This window comes from Dioscorea cayenensis, chromosome 15 (genome assembly GCF_009730915.1).
Source record: "Dioscorea cayenensis subsp. rotundata cultivar TDr96_F1 chromosome 15, TDr96_F1_v2_PseudoChromosome.rev07_lg8_w22 25.fasta, whole genome shotgun sequence".
Classification (NCBI taxonomy): Eukaryota; Viridiplantae; Streptophyta; class Magnoliopsida; order Dioscoreales; family Dioscoreaceae; genus Dioscorea; species Dioscorea cayenensis.
Window position 1 is genome coordinate 7,095,755 of NC_052485.1, and position 22,886 is coordinate 7,118,640.

At 37.0% G+C, this 22,886-nt stretch overlaps 1 protein-coding gene and 1 pseudogene across 1 annotated transcript in view; both read right to left on the reverse strand.

The window, feature by feature from the left end:
- Positions 1–271: 271 nt before the first annotated feature.
- On the reverse strand, positions 272–2,325 carry LOC120276676 (annotated as a pseudogene).
- Positions 2,326–21,947: 19,622 nt separating this feature from the next.
- LOC120278152 (probable aldo-keto reductase 1) overlaps positions 21,948–22,886 on the reverse strand; it is a 37,523-nt gene continuing 36,584 nt past the window's right edge. The window contains exons 6-7 of the mRNA XM_039285071.1: positions 22,317–22,470; positions 21,948–22,239 (exon numbers count right to left, since the gene is read on the reverse strand). Coding sequence (XP_039141005.1) covers positions 22,052–22,239; positions 22,317–22,470 — 342 coding nt within the window. The 3' untranslated portion in view covers positions 21,948–22,051. The remainder of the gene's footprint in view (positions 22,240–22,316; positions 22,471–22,886) is intronic.

Genomic DNA, 22,886 nt, shown 5'->3' on the forward strand with positions numbered 1-22,886 from the left:
CTTACTAAGTCAAATTACTTCTTTAATGTATTTAATTATCAGGGAAAGTGTTAAGAAGGATAATCACATGGTCATGTCACAAACAGAGCATGTGGAAGAATGCACGGTGGAGAGTGAGCGCGGAATGAAAGAAGGACATGTGCACGGGGAACACATGGATGAATCATCACCAAGAAGCAAGAACTCTAGGCAGAGAAGGGTTAATGTTATTTTTGAGGAGTAATCGTTCAATCTCATTACTTGACGATATATTTAAGTGAAGAACTGCTTCTCTTACAAGAAACATATAACATAATGGGATCCATTTATTCAAAATACAGTAACACACCCAATTAAGATGATACAAGTGCCTTTATCTCACACATTTTAATCACATATCCTTTCAATCTCTAACCATATATATGGTTAGAGATGCATTCATGAGTTGAGAGATGCATGCATGGTCTCATATAACCATCCATCTTTTATTATATTATCCAAAACTTAGGTTTATAAAACCAAGACATAATTTGAAATCTCAAGCTGATTTGGGAAGTGGTGTGTCTGCATGTTTCCAGTTGAATTTTTCAGAATTTCCATGATATGATCTGGGACCTGCCGCCTCTTCCTCTGATACTAAATCAGAAATTTCTTTCATGTCCTCCTTTGTCAATTTTACTTGTAAAGCACCAATGTTACTATCCAGGTTCTTGATTTTGGTTGTCCCTTTGAATTACAAATTAAAAAACATATAAGTTATGCGTTAGAAATATTTATATCAAGAATGGATACAACCATAGCTTTGGATTCAAACTAAGTTTTAGTATTTAACAATAACAGTGAAAATTTAATGTAAAAACTAGCTCAATATAATATAGATACATAATTTAGCATCCTCAGCAATGTACGTAGGCTTGAGACATCAAATGTTTACCTGGGATAGGAGCGACATCATCCCCTTGATGAAGAACCCAAGCTAGAGATAGCTGAGCAGCGCTACAGTTATGTTTCTTAGCCATATTCTCAACTCTTGCATATAGTGCTTTGTTTTTCTCCAAGTTCTCACCAGTGAATCTTGGATGTAAAGCCTAAAAATCAGTGACAATTAAACATTCATTCAATTGAGAATGGATATAATTAGAAGTCATATAACAAAACTACAAAAGAATAGAGAATATAAACTTCTCTGCCATGAATACGCTTACATATAAACATACATCCTGACTCTATCGAGAAAAAGAAAAAAGAAAAAAAAAGAAAGAAAAAGAAGCAGCATACAGACCAAGCTAGTGTTTTCAGGAAGATTTTCTACAACGGCTTTGCCAGCGAAAAAACCCCGGCCTAGTGGACTGTATGGTACTATTCCAATGCCAAGTTCTCTACATAATAACAAAGAGAAATTCATGTCACAAAACTCAAACAACAAGATGGGGGAAGAAATAAATTCTGAACTTGATTTGGACCTGCAAAGTGGGACAATCTCTTGTTCAATATCACGAACCCACAAGGACCATTCAATCTGAACAGCAGAAATGGGATGCACTGCATGAGCCCGCCTGATTGTGTCTGGACTGGCCTCTGACAAACCAATGTACTTCACTTTCCCTTCTTCCACTAACTTTTTCATTTCTCCAATCTATACAAACATTGTTATAAATATGATTATGAAAATGAGTTATTCTTGCCCTTAATATATATATATATATATATATATATGAACAAAAATAAGATAAGACTCACAGTTTCCTCAATAGGTACAGTCTGATCAATCCCTATGTTGATAATACAGATCAATATAGTCAACTTGTAGCCTCTTGAGACTGGCATCACAACAAGCCCCTCACATACTCGGCCTCCCATTCACCCTCAAAACCAATATCTTTACTTATACTCGCAATACCAAACTTTGTTGCCACTGGATCTCCTCTCCGGGTAACTCCTTCAATGCCTACATAATTAGTTCTAACTTGTCTAACTTTCCTCTCCTAAAAAACAAACCAATTAGAAATTAATAAAAAAAAAAAAATTGGTACTTGCCTTGCCAACCAAGATCTCATTAGTCTCAGGCCCATAAATATTAGAGGTGTCAAAGAAGGTGATCCCTTGGTTGAATGCATGCTTAATGACGGCTTTTCCCTTCCTCTTCCGGCAAAAGGAGAGTTGTAAGCCCCAGTGAGACCCATGCACCCAAAACCCCAACTTTGATACCGCTTGATGATTATTACAACAAGAAAATTTTAATAATCACAAAAATGAAATTAAGGAAAATGAATGATAAAGTAAGACAAGCACCTCCAATCCCTGTGTTCCCAGCTTCACTCTGGGGATCATTGTCTTTTTCTCCATTTCTTCAGTGCACTACTGTCTGAGAAGCTGGTGAAGTGTTTGCTCTAATTTGGTCTTGAATTTATAGGATCTGAGATCTTGTGAATTTAGTAGCAAACTTTGCTTGATGCTGAGGCTAATGTAGAATGTAGTCCCTACCATGACCATCTGGGAAAATAACTTGGTTAGCAAACGTGGGCGGCAAATTCAATGAGATAAGTGCTTGTGAGATTAGTGCTGCCAATTGCGAAAGTGCTGAGCTCATTGTGTGAATCCTGTCAATTGTGCCCAGGGGTGGCTCAGTCTGAGGTGACTACAGCAGCAGCCAGTCACTTCAGAATCTCAGCTTTTGAGACCGTATCATCTCTTTGAAAAGGTTAAAACTGTGGGTAAATTAACCTAATTTAATCTTTTATTTTTTCCATCATTTCTATTACATTTTAAAAAATTATAATTTGATTTTTTATATGTAGTTTTTGTTACAATAAAATCATCCGGACTTGTAGTGTTTTTTATTTTTTGGGGAAAAGCTACTGGAGTAGCTAAATTTTATTAAAAATAAAATAAAGGTTCACAAGAATGTTCGAAAATAAAAATAGGAAATAGAAAACAGAAACAAAACACAAGAAAAACCAACAAAAATAGAAGAGCAAACTAAAATATAACAAGACAACCAAACTTAGGGAAAAGCCACTGAGAGATCAATTTTCATGAGCCACTGGGTTTTTCCAAACCCTTGTGAAAGAGAGATGATGTGGTGATCTAATGTCGTGACTCACCCAAAAGCAGCACGAATGCGATTCCACTCGTGAGGGATGACATCAACTCGGGATGATTTGAGAGCTGCAGGTTCTCGCAGCATTGGACGTAGAATGAGCATGACGCCAACCAACTTCATTCTCCATGTGATGAATAAATTTCACAGATCAACCGAATCGATGTAGATGTTGGAGACACGGGCCCTTGCCTCTAGGGAGTAAGATAGAGGCGGTTTAAAAGCCTTCATTTCCATATCCAGCATTGCCGTGAAATTACTCGTTGAAATCCTCGCACAACAAACAAGAGTATTAGAATCAAGCAAAACAAAGCCAAGACCCCCATTACCCGAAGCCTTATTCCATGTTGCTCTGAGAAAATTCCCATGAAAACTGTGATGTGGCCTGTTGTTCATGAGATAATTTTGCATTTTGAAACCGTTAGGGGAGATAAAAAAATCTTGCACATGAAGCACAAACCCAATTAGCAATTTTGAAAATGTCAGGCCTTTCCTGTCTAAAAATAAGATTGCAACGACATTTGCAAATTTGCCATATAGTAGTAGCAATGATTGAAGGCACAAATTTGGAATTACTATCATGAAAGAAGTCCAACCAAAACCCACTCGTGAGAAGATCCACGAGATTAGTCTTGATGTTAGCAATGTGTTCCACCATTCTCCAGATTCTTAAACCGACGAGACAAAAGTCTAAACAGTGATCGAAGATTCCACAACTAAGCCACAAAATACACATGGATCGGAGGACCAAGGTTCAAAAGATAGAGGTATTCATATGTTTTAACCTTACCCTGATTCAAAAGCCAGATGAAATTTTTGGCTTTAGGAGCAATGCTTAATTTCCAAATATTAGACCACCCACTCCAAAACCTGGGCCCCCACATTGTTGCAAATTAAAAATTTATAAACATTAGAAGAGAGTTTGTTACCTTTTGAATCTGGGAACCACAACCAATGGTTATTCTCCTCAGCAACAATCTTCCCATGAGAAATGATAGGCGTAGTTCCAGCTTTGGACCAAAACATAGTATTCAAAGCATCCATGTTCCAAATAGAGTTCTCAATCAAATCATTAATACGGCAATCGGTCACATTAAGATCCATATTAATGAAGACGGGTTTATAAGCAATTGAATATCAAACATCCAAGGATGATAGAGAAAATGAGGTGATTGTTGGATTGAGACAATTAATCCACAGGAACGGTTTGATAATATTGGCATTGGTACATAACCCCAAAGAAAGAAGAACAATTTGGTAGAGCAAACCATAGACCAAAAATTATGATCACCATATTCGAGGTTGAGGATATCTACCCAAAGAGAGTTATGCTTATTAAGAAAATGCAGAAGGTTTTTAGCCATTAAAAGAGTGCTTGACCAAAAAGAAGGTTTTGAACGCCTAATCCCCCTCCCGACGGTATGAGGTAACAGTATCCCAATTAATCAAAGGCATGCCAGCATGATCACGATTGGCCCAAAGGAATTTTCTAGCAATTATGGACATCTTAGTGAGAACCGAGTCAGGAATGGGATAGACAGAGAGATAGTAAACAGGAGTGGCCATAAGAATACTGTTGATGAGAGTTGTTTTACCAGCTTTAGTTAAATTAGCCTTACCCCAATCCACAACAGCCAAGTTGATGCGGTTGATCATGGCATCGAAGTGCGATATGGCTAGCTGTTTATGAGAAATCAGAACCCCTAAATAAGTAAAAAGGAGAGGTGACGACCTCTAAATTTCAAGATCCTCGCAGATACGCAGAGGAAACCCGTCCCCGTTAAAACCACTTAGGGAAGAAAATCTCAGATTTATTTTTATTGGGACATTGGCCAGAAATGTTGGCATAAATATTCAGACAGAGACAAATATTCCTCGCAGATTTTCTAGTAGCATTGGTAACAAGAATGAGGTCATCAGCATACATCAGGTGATTAAAATTGTGTCTCAGATTCATTGAGAAACCAGGATAAGCCCGAGAGATTTGGTCCTCGATTTTAAGATGGCAAAGTGAGGTTTTGAGCACAAAATGAAGAGATAAGGCGACAAGGATATCCTTGCCTAACCCCCTAGACTATCTAAACCACTCGTAAGGTTTACCATTAATGAGAATTGAAAAGGAGGTGGCTTCACAAGGCTAGTTCTAAACTATAAGATATCCAATTGCTAGGAAAATTCATTTTGATAAGAGTTGCTAAAATAAAATTCCAATTGAGAGTGTCATAGGCCTTTTCAATGTCTACTTTAACTAACATCCTAGGGGGGATGGTTCTCTCTTGATTAATGAAGTGAAAAATTTCCTAAACAACTATAATATTATCTACGAGGAGATCGACTGTAGCACTAACCCACTTTCGCTCATTCCCAACCAAGAAAGTAATTACCTCCTTAATACGGATTAGCAAGAATTTTGGTAATGATCTTATACACAACATTGCAAAGAGATATAGGATGGAAATCAAAGGCATATTTTTGGTGCTCTTTCTTAGGAATTAAAGTAATATAAGTTCTGCCCCAGGCTCTAGGCATCACGGCTTTATCAAAGAAATACAAAATGGCAGGTACCAAATTCTTCTCAATATCCATCTAGAAGAATTTATAAAACTCAACATTCATACCATATCGACCAGGAGATCTTACCTCGATAAGGAAAGAAGTGTATAGATAAATTTCATCCTTGAACACAGGTTTGTTTAGAGAGGATTTTTGCATCAAAGATAAAGAAGGAAGATCAGTAGGTAGAGCTTCAAGAAACCAATCAAGAGCTCTAGAATCCTGATTATTCCAAAGATTAGAGAAATGGTCCATAAGATCGAGTTCAATTTGTCGAGAAGCGCGTGACACCCGTACATCCTCGATCATAAATACTAGAATGGAATTATGGTGTCTACGTAACTTCGCACTTCTGTGAAAGAAGGAAGAATTCATATCCCCACCAATGATCCAATTAAATCTAGACTTTTGGGCCCAACGAATGTGATTTTGTCTCAACAAAGCTCGAGATTCGCTTTTGTAAACTCCTCGAAGAATCTAGTCAAAATTAGAGCTTAACATATCATTGACCTTTTAAAAGCTCTGGAGTCGAACTTCAATGCTTTTAATTTCTTTATCTAGAGCACCCAAAACCATATTGTCTAATGGAATAGATACTCTCTCCTAATCCGAGCTAAAAACATGATAGAAAGCATGCATAGGATTAGATGAGTACAAAGATTAGAAATAGATTTACGGATTTCGTAGATAAAAGTGGCATTCTCCAACCCAGAATTTCTCAAAGCGATTTTATGGCATTGAGGGATTCTGTAACAATAATGAGTATAGGCAAAATGATCGTGAGAAAACCCTGGGAAGGTATTTAATGTAGAATAGAATTAGAACGAGCCAACTAAGTCGTCATCAAGGCATCTCACAAGCCGAGCTCAATCGCCTGCAAGACCCCTTTGACTCATCTGTACCCATGAAAAAGAGGCCCCTGTAGTCGATACATCAAACAGAGAATTATTAGTAACGAAATTAGAGAAAGATCACTTTTATAGCATAATAAGCTAGTTACTCTATGATCCGGTTTAAGAGGTGATAGCGTTGAAAACTCTTAACAACCAGTGAAAGATCGAGCTTAGTGGATACGCAAACAGTTCTTTCCCGAGTTTGCTCAGAATTTGATATGTAACGCATTATACACCAAACGTCAAAATGATCCAATGATGATCCCCGAGGATGATTAGATGAAGAACCTGCCCGAGAGGAGCCACCGAGAGCCTCTGCAAGGTGCTTGAGCCATGTACTCATGATCCCTCCCCGAGTAACCATCTCGCCGGGATGGCCGCCCAATTCCAAGATTTGGCAAAGTGTTTGCAGAGACGAAGAACCCTTTCCTCATTGGCTCTAGTCTCAACCAGAGCAAAAATATCAATCTCTCGCCATGAGTCGGCGAACTCACTGATCTGTCTCAAGCCCGCGTCAACCCTCGCATTTCCAACCGATAATATATAAGTTTGTCCATCATCAAAAACGCTTAGTAAAACAAGAAACTAAAACATAAGCATAACAATGTGAAAAGAGAAACATAAGACAAATTAACTGCAGGTGGTGAGGATCGAGATATCCTCGATTGGGTCCTCGCCATCGCTGGCCCCTTAAGTCTGCCTCTTTCTTCCGTCATGATTATTTTGCAGTGTTAAGCTTCTTTTAGGGCTAAGGATTCCTTTCTAACTCCTCTTGATATTTGGTTTAGGGTAGAGGAGTCTCAACCTCATCATTATGTCCATTTCTCATCTCAATCAATACCAAGATTATCCATAGAGTCCTCCGAATATTGCAGAGTCATCCTCTTCATCGAAAAGTATAGCTTTTTGAGGTCTCCAAAGGGCGCCTGGTAAAGATCAAGATTAACACCGCAGTGGCTAGCGACTCATCAATGTCTCCATGAGGATAGTGGAGGCGATCTCGGGTCTCGCCGGAGCGAGCCGAGGCCCCGCCATTTCTCCATGCACCATTTGTTGGCAAGCATTTGGCCCGCCATACGTAACCCAAGCTTCACCTTAATATTTTTCCCTTTTTATCTTGCTTTAGAGAGCCATTAATGTCACGTGATTCCATCAATGGGGCCAGTGGTTGGGAGTCCACGAAATGAGAACAATGTCAAGAATCGAGCCATGTGCCACATCGGAAAGGTGGATTTCAATGGTCAAAAACTTGAGAGACGCTAGGACCCAATGTCGCTCAACGCCTCATCGAAAAGACAAAGAGTGCAACGGTCGTGCCCTATGATTGGAAAGGCCACTCATGCCTCCACCATTTCGAGTTCGATGTCATCCCACGGTCCCAGCCCGAGCCACCCAGATGCGTCCATGTGCTAACTACCGGACAACGCCCACTGATGGCCTCATCCCGAGAAGAACGAATGGCTGGAAAAGCATCGCCCTACCACCTCTTCGCGATGTGCAACCCACGTGTGGTGAAGCCGAACCTCCTCGCCTCCTTCCCTTGTTTTTCCAGCAGGTGACGATCATCCAAGAGCCGAACTCAACTACCACCGGGCTTGATTGTAATTCTCATGGACCTAATCCTCATTTAGAACCTAATCCTCAGCAAAACTAAGTCAGCTACTAGCCTAACTCTGATCCTCCATGATAACTGCATAGGTCAAGGTCATGTCCACTCAGGGCCCTCCTCCATCCCTCTCCGGGTCATCCTGAAAGCCCGTGTCAATATGCACCGGATGCCCATGACCAACCATACCACACACAAGTAACAAAACGAGGTAGGTCTCATACAAAATCACCATCAAAAACCCTATTGTCCCCTGCTCTTTCCAACCAAGGCTCCCTCTTCAACGCTAGCAAGATCGAGCTCAAGACATATTTCCAGCGAGAGGCTCGACAAAGACAAAGTGAAAACTCATCCACCTTCAATAGTTTACCGGCTGGGGTTCCGTGATGGTCTCCAAAGTTTCACCATCCCAGCTCAATTGAGATTGCGGAGTTGTAGCCACACCATGGACCGAAGTTACTTTGGCATGCGTGCCAAAATAGGGTTGCCAAGAACCAATTGCAAGGTAAGACCGCTTTAATACACCATGGACCTCCGACAGCTGATCTTTGGTCGATTCCGTCTCACAACGAATGAAAGGTGTAGCCATTTGGCATACTGTAGATGTGAAATGTTTCCAAAGGTTTTCCAGACCTAGAAGGATGGATTTAATCGCCCCAAAAGGGGAGACTTGTACTCAGCTACGGATAGCCATATGCTTCTGCTATTTTATAAGCTTTGCGTAGACCCCCATAGGGACAAAATCAGTAACTCTTAAAAATTAGGGTGACTAATTTTAAAATTAAGTGGGATCAGATTAGTAAATCAGCAGAAGAGGGACTATTTTACTGTTTACTCTAGAATTTATATTATTATTATTATTATTATTATTATTATTATTATTATTATTATTATTAGTTATTATTATTGTTATTATTATTATTATTAGAGCAATTGTTCATATCATCCCTTTAACTTGTTCCTCAGATCCATTCTTGTAACTCATTTCACATACATCCCTAGTCATAACAATTATACGATAGTTGACTTTTCAAAGGTGACAAAACACACCCTCTTAGCGATTTTAAACGAAATACTACAGTAAACAACAAACTCAGTCCGGTTTCGAATAGGCCAAAATTACGCATATCGATATTTTCTCTCGGTAGAACTATGTTATATCGTTATTTGGATACTTATTTTATAGTATAAAAATTATAGCATAACATAGGTATTGTGAAAGATACAAAATAATATTCCACTAAGAGTGGAATATTTTTTTCATTCTCAAAGTCTCTTCTTTTTAATCCAGCCACAAACCATAGGGTCCATCGGTGATCAACCCGGCCTCCGGGCTGACCAAATGCCCGGCCGTCCAATCAGGGACCGACCACCAATCGGGCGGCCTCAGTGACACATTAGCGATCCATCTCGCGGGTCCGCGCCCACCGGCCCATCGACAAACGGCATCGGCCACAGTCCACCGTGACTATATTAAATAAAAATAAGTAATAAACGTGAAGTACAACTCAGTATGCGGGCAAAATTTAATTTTTAAATAAAATAAACAGATGCATGGTACAGAAAATAAGAGAACCCGAAACGAGTGACTCCCAGTATCGAAATCGCTCGAGGGACCTGGAGATAGAGCATTTCGAAAAGTTGCGTGTTATCCAATAAATAATTTTTCTTATTATTATATTAAAGAGAAAAGTCTCTTTGCCACATGTCAACCTCTCATTAAAAAGTTTTTACACTTCAAAATCATATAATATTATAGTCAATATTAAAATATTTATAATTATCTTTACCTTTTGTACTAAAAATTTACAAATTATAATTTTAAAATATTTATAATTTAGTATAATAATTTCAAAAATTGATGAAATTTGATATAAAATATCCTTGAAATATAATCTCTCAATTTATATATTATTAGAGGATTTATATTGTACATAACATGAAAAATGTTTTGTAATTTTAGTTCTAAATTAATTACAAAATTATTAAAGGTATCGCTTTGGTAAAACCATACGGTATTTGCAATTTAGTCCTAAATTAATTATGCTATTGAAAAGAGAAAAATTATAAACATAATATATAGCATGAATTCATCTTCTATATATGATTTTATTATGGTCTATTACACTTTACAAAAGGATAAATAATATCACTTTTAACTCCTACTAACTAAAAATGTATGTGAGAGAATCTTTCATAACAATCGAGAGAATAGGCACAAATAATATTTAAAATTTAGATTAAGTGTGTTGTTTTTAAAAGTATGAGTAATGCGAGATACTAGAAGTTAAGTCTCAAACATTATTATCGTATCATGACAATTATGTCATTATTATTTTAACACTAGTATAATAATAGTTTATTATATATATTTAATTTTAAAATTAGTATACAAACTAAAATATTAATTATTTTAATTTAATGTTTAATTAATTATATACCTCTCAATTTATTTTTGAAATAATTAATTTAAATAAAATTTAATTTTTCTTAAATAAATTAGATACCCATTTTGAAGTTAGGCTTTTACACCTTTAATTATGTTGAGTCGCACATGATTTTACCACATGCGCTAAAATAAATAGAATCGTAAAATTTTGCTAAGCTATTTTGTCGGTTGAGTTGTAGTACTTTAGTACACTATACTTTAAACCTGCTTACATACAATGTCAAACACTTAACTCTAGCGAATTTCTGGTGATGTGGCATCCAAAATAGACTTCTGAATTAAATTTTGCCTTGCTATATACTACTAAATATGTACTAATGAGAGAACTATTTTAGGTCTATTTGAGCTAGGTATTTAAAAACCATTCAAGTTATAAATCGAAGTAGACTTGGAATAGTTTTTAGACTAGTATGTATGGTAGTGTAAACTAAAGGAAAAAGTAGTGATTTATGTTTAACTTAGCCGAAGTTATCCATTTTAGCCTCTCAAAATGATTTAGATTAAAAAGGCACCAAAGTCGTATAAGCAATCAAACCATTTCAAATGCGCTAGATGTGATAAGCAAACTCAGAGGATAGTTTAGCAAAAATTTTCCCAAAGGAATTTTATCGGAAGTTAAGCAACTCCAATCATGAGCGCAGAAAATTCCTTGTGGTAAAATGCTAAAATCCCTAAGTAATACTATTTAGTGAGGGATTTGCTAGGATTAACATCTCTAGGTGCGTCTCATGTACTACTGTACATGGATTTTATAATCCCTCAAGCTCCACAACGACGACTATTCCCAAGGTATACTAATTCCTCAGCAATTTATGTTAACCAATTCTTTAATAGATCGCGGGAATTTACTACAAAAATGTTCCTCAATACCTTTTAGGTAAATTTAGTGCTAAATTTTCCTAGGTAATCCGCTGCTAAATCAAAAATTAAAATGTTTAATCCCTTTTATAATCCCTTTATGTAATATTTCCTAGGGATTATTCCTCGTGTAATCTATTAGTATCTGAATGCACATACCAAATGAATAATTCTTCAGTAATCCCTCATACAAATATACTTAAGGATTATTTTACGTGGGTGATCCTTGGGTGGTAATAAAATTTAAAAATTGGACTATTCCTCACGAATGCCTTGCTACTATAAAATAAAATTTTATTTATTTCTTTTGAAATTTATATTACGAAAATTATAACTCAGGTTATTAAATCATTCCTTTAGAATAATCAATATCTCCTCAAATATGATGTGCTAAAAATAATAATTATAAAGATATCATTAGGAAAGTACCAGTAGGTATTGCACTCACCAAAGACATTACGACAAGTAACACAATCCATATTGTAAATATGTGCTACAGCACACATAGGTAAAGCACGTAGAAGCGTTAAAGCGTAAAACTAAAAGTAAACTATCACAAGAATAACAAAATCTAAATCTAGGTAGAGTATGATCAACAGACCTTCATCGAATCCTTTGATCCCGTGGCTATCTCCACCAACCGCTCTCTGTGTAATATCTTTAATCGCCGAGATTTTCCCGCTCTCCAAAGCATGTCGGCTCTTGCCCACACACCGAAATAAGCTAAAATGGTAATGGCTCCGTGATATTCACCTTTTGTCGGGTGATATCCCTGCTTTGCTTGACTTGCACAACCGTGCTCACCTCATTGGCATCCAAAACGATTCTCTCGCTTGGTCATGTATGGACGATTTACCACTGAAAGATTCAGTGCCTCCAGCTCATTGGTCCGGACCTTTGAATCTGAAAGGGCTATTCATTCAAGGTGGCGTAGGCTTTGAGTCTCGATAGCGATAGATTTTCGTAGAAGATGCACATTGTTTCTAAGCTCAACTTTACGCCACACTTCAAAGATAAATTTTATCGAGCGGGGATCTACAGAAAGGAACATAAAACTTACATTAAAATGTCATGGTTATTAGAAATGTTTATATTGATTGTTTTTAACTCGCATCTGCTTTAAAGCCTGGAATAATGTTTCGATATGAGTATGCAAGAAAACTCATGTGGAGTGGGTTTTCAACCCAATTTGATTCCTATATCAATAACAAATATGAATCTCTCTATTTATGTAGATTAAAATTAAAATTTTAGGTAATATGTAATGGAGGAATTCGTGAAAAAAAGAAAACCATCTCAAGACATTTACAACTATATTTATATTTACAAGTTTTTTCCAGTTAATATGAGATATTGATCCTCCCGTGAGGCATGATGGCATAGTAACATCGCGTGTCAATTTCTAGAATTTATCTCTTGTTTATTTTAAATTCAAAGCTTTATCCTATATAGCTTTCCAAATGTTTGTACTCTCATAAGTTAGATACTCGCCTTCAAGGTGCATCGTATCCCATCACTATATCGCTGTTAAAGATGCCAAAACCCAAATCTCTTCTACTTGTAGCCTCTAATGAGGAACTCCCAAATGAAGTAAGCCCACATAAGACAAAAATAATTCAATGTTCAAAACTAGTGAAAATAAAACAAATTGATAAATAAATTTGAAATAGTAATTAATAATACCGTAAATTCTTCAAAATAAAAATCTCTTTGTAGGTTGTAGACACCATCTACCATGTCAAATATGTGTATCCTTCTAAAGTTCACCTTTTGCTTGAAATTTGTGGTGATAATTCGGAGACGTTTGTTTAAATTTATATCTTGTTGTTTTAACTCTTAAAAATATGAAAACCTTTAGTTTACAAATTTTTTAAGATACAAAATCTATTTATTTTGGCTATTTTATTTTATATAACAACTAAACAACAAGACTTACGATATTTTTATAAGTCTAAATAGAATGGAGGAGGCAAAATGAGCAAAGTTGCTCAAACTTTATAGGTCATTAATGGTTTTAATCCTTTCCAATTTCATGAAGATCAAGGAAGAGATGTTTTACTTAGGTTTTTCTTGTAGTACATGTTTTTGGATGCACATGCACACACCTATGATTAAAGTAAACTTAAATTCCAAAAATCAAATAAAACCATGTTGAAAAATTATATTTCTTATGCCACGTGGCGGTTTTTTTACATAAATGGACACACTACTCCCTATTAAAAACTGACAAAGTTAATCACTCGTTAATCCATTTTTCTTCTTTTGTGCAAAATTTGAAAACCACACATTATATAATCGGGATATCACATTCCTTTATTTTCGTAAAATCTAGTAAACCACAAAAGTATACTTTTCTCTACATTATAAGTAGAGTTGGGACAAACTGACTCAAGTTTGAGCCCAATTGTAGAAAACTGGATTTCATCTTTGTTAAACCAGTGCCTAAGCATAAAAGCTTGAATTGAGACTTGCTTGGATCACCCTCACAAGAAGTTGGTTTGGATCCAAAGCTTTGTGCATCTCAATTATTATTCTAGGAATTTGATGTTTATGCCACTTCATCAATTGAATAAACTTTTACCCATTAAACTATCACCCACAATAATTATACACAATAATATGTGTCCATAATTATTTCATTCATTTTTAACTATTTACATTATACATTTTATTATAAAAATATTTAGTTAATAAAAATATTAAATATTACTAATAAAAATAATTAAATAAAAATATTATATATTTATATATATACATCCATAATAGAGTAGAAAATTTAAATATACAATGGCGGGAAAGAATGCGTGCTTTTGTTTGAAAAATATCGGGTGATGATAGAGATAAAAATTAAAACAAAAACTAACTGTTGGATGTAGGCAATGGTTTAAATATTTAATAAAAATCTTAAATTAAAAAGAGTCAACAAATTAACATTTGAATTAATAATTTAAAAAAATATGGTGGGTTCTACTGATTGAGCAAATTGGTGGCACTTTAGCCACCAACCTCTTATAATGGAATGCAAAACTTTTGAGTGCTCAATCAATGGTTCTTACCCACCTATTAATACTGCTCTTACAAAGGTAAACCCTAATACATCTAAAGTGGAATTATATTCTGACATAACACCCTCCCATCCAATGAGCAATCAACACGTCAGTATGAAGAGATCCCTCATGCTCCCTAATTTTTGAAAGCACGCATGAGCACTAAGTTGAGGTAAGTCAGGTAACTGTCTTAACGAAGGCATAATTAAATGGTTCTACACTCGGAGGCAAAAGTGATGGTAGGAGAACAAATGATTTACTATTTCTACTAAAGCTCTTCGCAGTATGGTGTGTGAATTATATCTCTGCATCAGCAAATGGCTTCAGATGTAATTTATGTAAAATACATGTTGAATAATTAATGTAATAATTAGTTAAAAAAATAAAACTAAAATTGATCAATAACTTATATCAACAAATGGGAATTTCCATCAAAACTTTTGATGCAACATGAAACAAATTAAAAATTTAAAACATGATTACTCAAGTTAGAAATTAGGATCATTTTGAAGTTAATCAATGACATAAAATCAAAGTGGCTGCCTTAAAAGACAAAAAATAAAGTAGTATGGGATTAAACGAGAAATAAAATACTTGTACAATGCATGGTTATATGGAAGATTAATGGAATATTTTTAGTTAATTTACATAAGTGATTATTTATTTGGATGGCATGAAGATGTTTAGATTAAATTTGATAATTTTACCATTAGATAAATTTAAATGGCTGATGAGAAACCACCGGTGGTCCATTGATAATTCACCACAAAGTGCATAAGGGGTGAAGGTTAGAAACATTACTTTCACAGTGAATGTTGGAAGAACCTTCCAAAAAGGAGAAGCTAATTTATTGAAATTAAAACAAGAAGAACAAGACTACAAACTGAGGTAAAAACTAGAAACAAGTTAAAAGAAAAAACCAAACTTTCTAAACGATCTCATAATCCAAAATGGGAGGTCTTTGCCAAACAAAAACAAATTAAGATGTTGATGAAGCGCCATACATGAGTTAGATTCGCACTGGATAATCGACAAAATGAGGGGATGATATGAATATGAGGATGCCCGCACATGTCAAGAAGGAATTTCAAATTGTTTACTTGGCGCTCGATTCTCCAAGACGAGACGTGATCAAAGCATTGAGAAGATGAATGACTGCAGCGTGGTCGCAGAGAATGTGTTTCACTGGGATATGAAGATCCAAAGCAATCTGGAGAGCAACTTCAATGGCAAGGATCGGGGCAAAGATGCTGTCCGAGAGTTGATGGGAGGAGTCACAAAGAAAAAGAGATTTTATAGTTAATGAGGAGAAGAAAAAGCCAACCGAATTTACCTTTAGAGTGTGATTTGTTGTTGCATGAGTGAACAAGAAGTTGTCATCGGCAGAGGAGAAGTTAGACAGCAATAGTTTTCTACCCATTAGCACATAATTGCTCCAGTAGAACTCATCCACATGAGCAGCAGCTTTGAGAACAATAAAGTTAAGGAAAAATGGGACGTAATGTCCCTCAAGATGTAATCACAACGGGACAACTAAATGAACCAAGCACAAAGTGCAATTAATGCTAAAGTATATGCAGAATGCCTGTAATCAGTGACCCAATTGCCTGAGGAAAAACCATTAATGAATGTAATAGATAAATTAAACAAACAATTAACCTGATCCCAAATTGCTTGGATTCTATCACACTGGCATAACAGGTGATCAGTAGTCTCACGTGTAAAACCACAAAAAGACACAAGAGCTATCATGACCAAGGTGAATGTCAGTGAAGAAAAGTGTATGTAGAAAGCCTACCTCTCAAGCATAGCCAAATAAAGTGTTTAATTTTAGGAGCAACTCGAATATGCCAAACAATGTTCCAACTATCCCAATCATCGTAACAAAACAGATTGCTTGTTCAAAAGTATGATAAACAATGTAAGATATTTTTAGTGTGAGATTCAACAGAAAAACCAGTCCAATGATTCTCGTGAGTTGTAATCAATAGCAATAGGAGAACACAAGAAATGCCCAAAGATTGTTACCAAAAAAATATGATTAATATCCGTAATAGACCATTGTTCATTAATAATGATATCAGAGAAAGAAATTGCATCAAAATCAACTTCCATATTAAGGAAAGTGGGTTTTAAAGCGACTGTGAATATCATATAAACTGTGGATCCCCAGAGCAGTGGATGTTCTCAAAGGGTTAACTTTGTTAATTTTGCAAATGATATTTAATAAAAAGCTACTGATTTACAAAGACCCCTAAAGAACCAAGAACATTTAGCCAGCACAGAGTCTTGCCAAAAATTAATAGTCCCATATTTGTTCAGTAAGATATCAACCCAAATACAATCATGTTTGTTTAAATATTTGAAGATGTTTTTAGACATGAGAGAATGTTTAGCAAGATTGAGGTTCTTAATACCTAAGCCCCCTCGCACTTACCTTCCTGCTAAAAATACTCCAACTCACATTATGAATGCTCCTTTTCCATTTCCATTCCTATGCCAAAAGAATTTCCTAACAACTTTGGAAATATCGTAAAGGATTGAATCAGGAATGGATAAAACAATTAAAGTGCAGACTCGGGATTGAAAGCATGATGTAATTGATCGTAATCTCTTTGGCAAAAGTAGGGTGAGGTGAAAATTGACCACTGTGAGCTAACTTAATCACTTTATCAACCATAGGTTGAAAAGTAATAGGAGCTAAACGCTTTTGGAGAAATAAGCACCCCTGAGATATTTAAAAGGGAAAGACTCGCTTTTAAGTTCAAAATGTTGCAGATTCGGTTGAGGATATGCTTGTTCATCCAAGAGGGGAAAAAAATTTGGGATTTGTTATAATTAGGCCTTTGACCAGAGAAGAGCAGTAATAATTTAGGCATGTATTGATGTTTCTGGCAACTCTCCTAGAGGCAATAGTAACTAAAATCAAATCATCAAGATACATTAAATGATTAAAATTGTGATTCAAGTTATCATGAAACCGGAATAAGATTATTTCTCAAGGCTACAATTTAGCATGGTTGTAAGAGTTTGGGATACAATAATGAATAAGTAAGATGAGATGGGATCGCCTTGACGGACACCTCTAGAAGAACTAAACCAAGGAGTTGGTTTACCATTAACCAGAATGGAAAAAGAGCAAGCATGCAGACAAGAATCAATCCAAGAAACCCAAAGAGGAGGAAAATTCATTTTAATAAGAATGGAAAGAATTGCACTCCAACTTAAAGTATCATAAGCCTTTTCGATATCAAGTTTAATTTTCATCCTAGGGGGACTATGGGTATCAGATTCAATCGAGTGGGCAAACCTCTTGAGCAAGAATAATGTTATCAGAAGGGGAGTCATTGACAACAAACCCCGCTTGCTCACAACCGATGATGCTAGGAATAATTCTTTTCAATCTATTGGCAAGCAACTTTGAGAGAATTTTAAAACAAACATTGCAAAGTGAAATTGGACGGAAATCCTCCGAAACCGACTTAGGGTTATCTTTCTTGGGAATGAGAGCAACGAAGGTTTTGCCCCAAGAAGAAGGGATAAAAGAGGTTTTGAAGAAATGTTGATAGCCCCAAATAAGTAACTACCCACAACAGGCCGTAAAAGCTTTATAAAAATTCCACGTTAAAACCCATCAGGTCCGTGGGACTTACCTCAAGGAAGATCATGTAAAGATTGATGAACTTCTTCGATAGTCACATTATGAATAAGAAAAGCACCGTCAGAGTCGGAGATTCTGGGAATATCAGGGGGGAAGTTCGTCCGGATTGCTGGAAAGGGTGCCAGAAGAAACGCTCCAGAGATTTTTATAAAAGTTCATGAAAGCTTGTTCGACGCCAACAGGGTCCCTGAAAACACCATCATTAGCATCCTCAATTTGTGAAATATGATTATGATGAGAACGAGTTCGATGAAGAGCATGAAAGAAGCTAGTATTTTTATCACCATCAGAGACCCAATTTAAACGAGCACGCTGGGCCCATTTAATATTGTTTTGACGCTGAAGAGCAGATAATTTAGCATAAAGACCTTTAAGAACAAATTGAGAAATGGAATCTAAATCAGAAAGCTCGAGAGAAGCAATATCCCTTCCAGGTTAGAAATAGCAAAGTGTCCGGATTGTTAACCCCTGAATAGCTCCAATGTTTGAGAAAAAAATCTAGTACGAGAAAGAAGATGAGAAAACGATGCATAGGGTTGCCCCCATGGAGTAAAAATTCCAAGCTTCACGAATACAATTATGACAACCGAAATAATCCAACCGTAAATTTTCAAACTTAAAGGAGATCGCTTTGGAAATAGCGGAAAGATTAGCAAAGTGAGAAAAAGCGGAGAATGATCAGAAAAGGACCGATTAAGATGAGAGAGGGTATAAGATTTAAAAATATCGTTCCACTCGAGATTAACCAGACATCGATCGAGCCTGGCCCATCTGCGAGCCGAACCAATCTGGTTGTTACACCAGGTGTAAGGGGAGCCTACGAATTTAAGATCTAAAAGATTATTACTGTCGATGAAATTATTGAAAAAACTAGATTTACGCCTATAATAGGAGAAAGAGCCTCTCTATGCTCGGATCCGGAGATAATAGAGTTAAAATCTCTCAATATGAGCCAAGGAAGCTTAAGTTCAGAGAGTTTAGAAAGCTCAAACCAAAGGGATCTTTGAGAAAGACAACGAGAAGAATTATACACCACTCGAAAACAATAAATTTTTTTGAAAAAAATTGGGAGAAATAACTATATGTAAAAACGCGACGAGAAACAGAGATAGGGGTGACTTGGCCGATAGCAGGGTTCCAGAGGATAAAGATACCACCCGAGAAACTGTCAGCGAGAATGGAAGCCCATTCCCATTGCTTAGGGATCTTCTTACAGAAACTGTCAACACGGGCCGAATTAGCTTCGGTTTCAACCAAACAAACCAAGACTGGTTTAAGCTTTTTAATAAGTCTGGTGAGTCGAGAAGAAGTATTCCGATCGGAAATACCCCTGCAATTCCAACACAAGATTTTAGCTGAGTTCATGATAATCATAAAAAAGTATTAGAATCGAAAGAGACTCCCTTTAAAAAGAAGGATAGAAGAAGAACAAAGACTCAAACTCCCGAACTCCCCGGCTTCTATTCTCCCTTTCTTCGAGAGACTTCTTCGGCATGCACACTTTTTTTCTCGATGAGAGCATCCCTTCCGACTCCAAATTTTGATATTGTAAAAGGGTCATAGAGTCATCTCGTTCGCTTTTCACCGCTCCCGCATGTCATCGCCCCTCCCTCATCGGTGGAACCTTCTTCTTCTGTGCTATCCTCTTCCATTTCACTAGAATCAAGAGCAGCAGAAACCAGGGAGACTATGGAGTCATGCGGAGCATTAGACTGGGTTGCATTGGTAGAGACAATCAGAACTGAAGCTCTCAAGATAGGAGGGGGAGAACTGTGCTTAGTGCTGGGTCTGGGTGGGATGGAGGTCAGATGGGTCTCTCGGGAAGCAAGAAAGGGGACGATTTGATTGAGTGGAATGGACGGTGAGGGATCTTGAACAGAAGGGACAACAGTGATTTGATTTGAGGGGTTTGCCAAAGCTGTCGCTTGGGGATCAAGCAAGGAAATTGGCTTAGGGTTAAGAGAATTGGGTTTTGAGATTCGGCGATCGCGAGGTCGTGATCTATGGTTGGATCAGTGTCGAGATTTTGAACGTTGAAAGTCTCAACGGGATCAATTTGTGGGGAATCGCGAAAGGAATGGGAAGTGGACGCACCGCCACGCCCGCTGAATCGCGAACCGCCACGTAGGCTAAGGGGTTGCAGCCGGACTCAACAACTTTCGCACCCACGCTGCTTGCCGTCAGGCGATGAGTCACGTGAGAGGCGCGTGAAGCGCCCTCCGCGATCGCGGCACGGCCACGCCGGGCGGATACCGTGGCCAAGGTCCGAAATCGGATTCCGGTTTTTTTCTTCCGAGTTAGGGACAAAGATAGGGTCGGAATCATCCATGATCCCGGTCGGCTTCGCTCGAAACCTCGAGAATTTCTCCACCGCACTGCGACAAAGGCAAGTGGGCAAAGAGGTTTCCTCCGGCCACCGAAGTTACCCGAGAACATGACTTACTCGCGGACCGAGTAAGCCCACAATTATAACAGAAAGTCGGTAATCTCTCATACATCACTACAACAAACACTTTCTCGATGATCGCTCACGATCCAAAACCCCCGACAAAAGAGGTTTGGACAAGTCGATTTCAATGCAAACGCGGGTAAACTTGGATCTAGCCAGAGTGGACGTGAGTTCGTCGATCTTTATGAGGTTACCAAAATTACAAGCAATTGTCTCAAGGGTTTCACCATCCCAACATTCAACCGACAAATTATGAAATTGAACCCATATTGTCAGCAGAAGTTAAGCTTAGCGAAGCTTGGTTCAAAAAAAGGCTTCCGTGGAGACAATTGCAAAAATCATCCCATTGACTGACCAAGGCCCGCCCAACAGAGTTGATGCATGGCCCTCTCGTGAGGGACACCTTACCGTAAGAAATCCGCTTTGGAAGGTCGGAGATGAGGATCTCACCGAAATGTTTCCACATATTTGAGAGCCGACTTTTACCTCGCTCGAAAGGGGGAGATTTTTCCCGAATAACTTGCCATATAAAGCATTCTGAAATTTCATCCGCCCTCGATTGATTGCATCATTGTCCAAACTCTAACGGGTTAGAAGTAATGGCTTTGAGTTTGTTGAGAAGTTGTTCGTTGTGGAGAGGAGAATTATCGATGGTCCGAGTCAAAGAAGTCGCTATTTGGGACCAAGATTTTTTGGGATTGGGAGGGGGTTGACCCCCGCTTGCCATGGCAAGGGGGGAGAAGAAGTTCGGTAGATGAGAGCAGAGAAAAGGGGGGAGAAGAAGTTCGGCAATTTACGCTCTTGTAACCATGGAGTTTTTCCTTTACTTTCGCAAAGAATGTTGATCAATATTGTTTAAACACTATCCATTAAAGCATAGTACTTTGGTGGTTGCATGACGTAAGGATTCATTTCTAAGTAGTTATTAAACCATAGTAACTATTACACTTCTGCACTGCACGTATGTCCCTTTGATAGTGTTTGTAGTTTTTTTGTATTAATGGCTAATAACATTCAAATAAACAATTAATTAAGAATAAAAAAATCATGCAAGCTTTGAAAAAAAATCAAAAGATGTCAAAAAGATCCGTGAAACAACAAAATATTGAGAATATAAAATATCTCTACCAACAAATTTACACTCACAAAGAGAAGGAATAATATTTAAACTGGAAGCGACTCAACCGCTTCTCCTCACAAGTACCATTTCAACTAATTTTTTTCCTATCAGCATTTAATCAATCCATCAACATAATGATAATCCATTTATTCAAAAATGCAGTCCAATTAATCTGATACAAAAATGCCTTCATCTCATGATACAGTTTAATCACCTCTAACCATCAAAAACATTCAAGTGTCATTCATATGTAGAGAGATGGTCTCAGATAACCAACCACCTTTTATTACATTATCCAAACTAAGATTTCATAAAAGTCAAGAAATTGATGGAATCTCAAGCTAATTTGGGAAGTGGTGTGTTTGCATATTTCCAGCTGAATTTTTCAGAACTTTCAGAAAAAGATATGGAACCTGCCACCTCTTCTTGTGATACAGAATCAGAAAGTTCTTTTTTGTCCTCCTCTGTCAGCTTCACTTGCAAAGCACCAATGTTACTGTCCAGGTTCTTGATTTTGGTTGTTCCTGATATCATATGAAACATGAAAGAATAAAAGTTATGAATAAGAAATATTCATATTAGAAATTCATCAAATGCTTACCAGGGATTGGAACAACATCATCCCCTTGATGGAGAACCCAAGACAGAGCTAGTTGAGCAGTGCTGCATTCATGTTTCTTAGCCAAATTCTCAACTCTCACATACAGTGCTTTGTTCCTCTCCAAGTTCTCACCAACGAACCTTGGATGCGAAGCCTAAAATTTATTGACAAATATTTATTTGATAATGAAAACTATTGCAAAGAACAGAGAATACAAACTGCACTTACATATTAAGAATAGAAAATATAAATTAGGTTAATGCAAAAAGAGAATAAGAACTATAGAAGTCACAAGAGAGAATGCTCATATATGCTAGAACTGGAATATAAAAAATAATGCTCTAATATAAGGATAAGGGTTAACATACTGTTAACATCCTAACATATCCGACAATAATGATACTAACTTAAACAATAGTATAAAAGGAACATACTAATACATTTAAACTGAATAAACCAAATTCTTTCCCATGAATCAGAGATTACTTATGTATACATATATACATACCAAGAATGTATTTTCAGAAAGTCTTTCTACAACCCTTTGCCACCAAAAAAATCCCCTCGCCA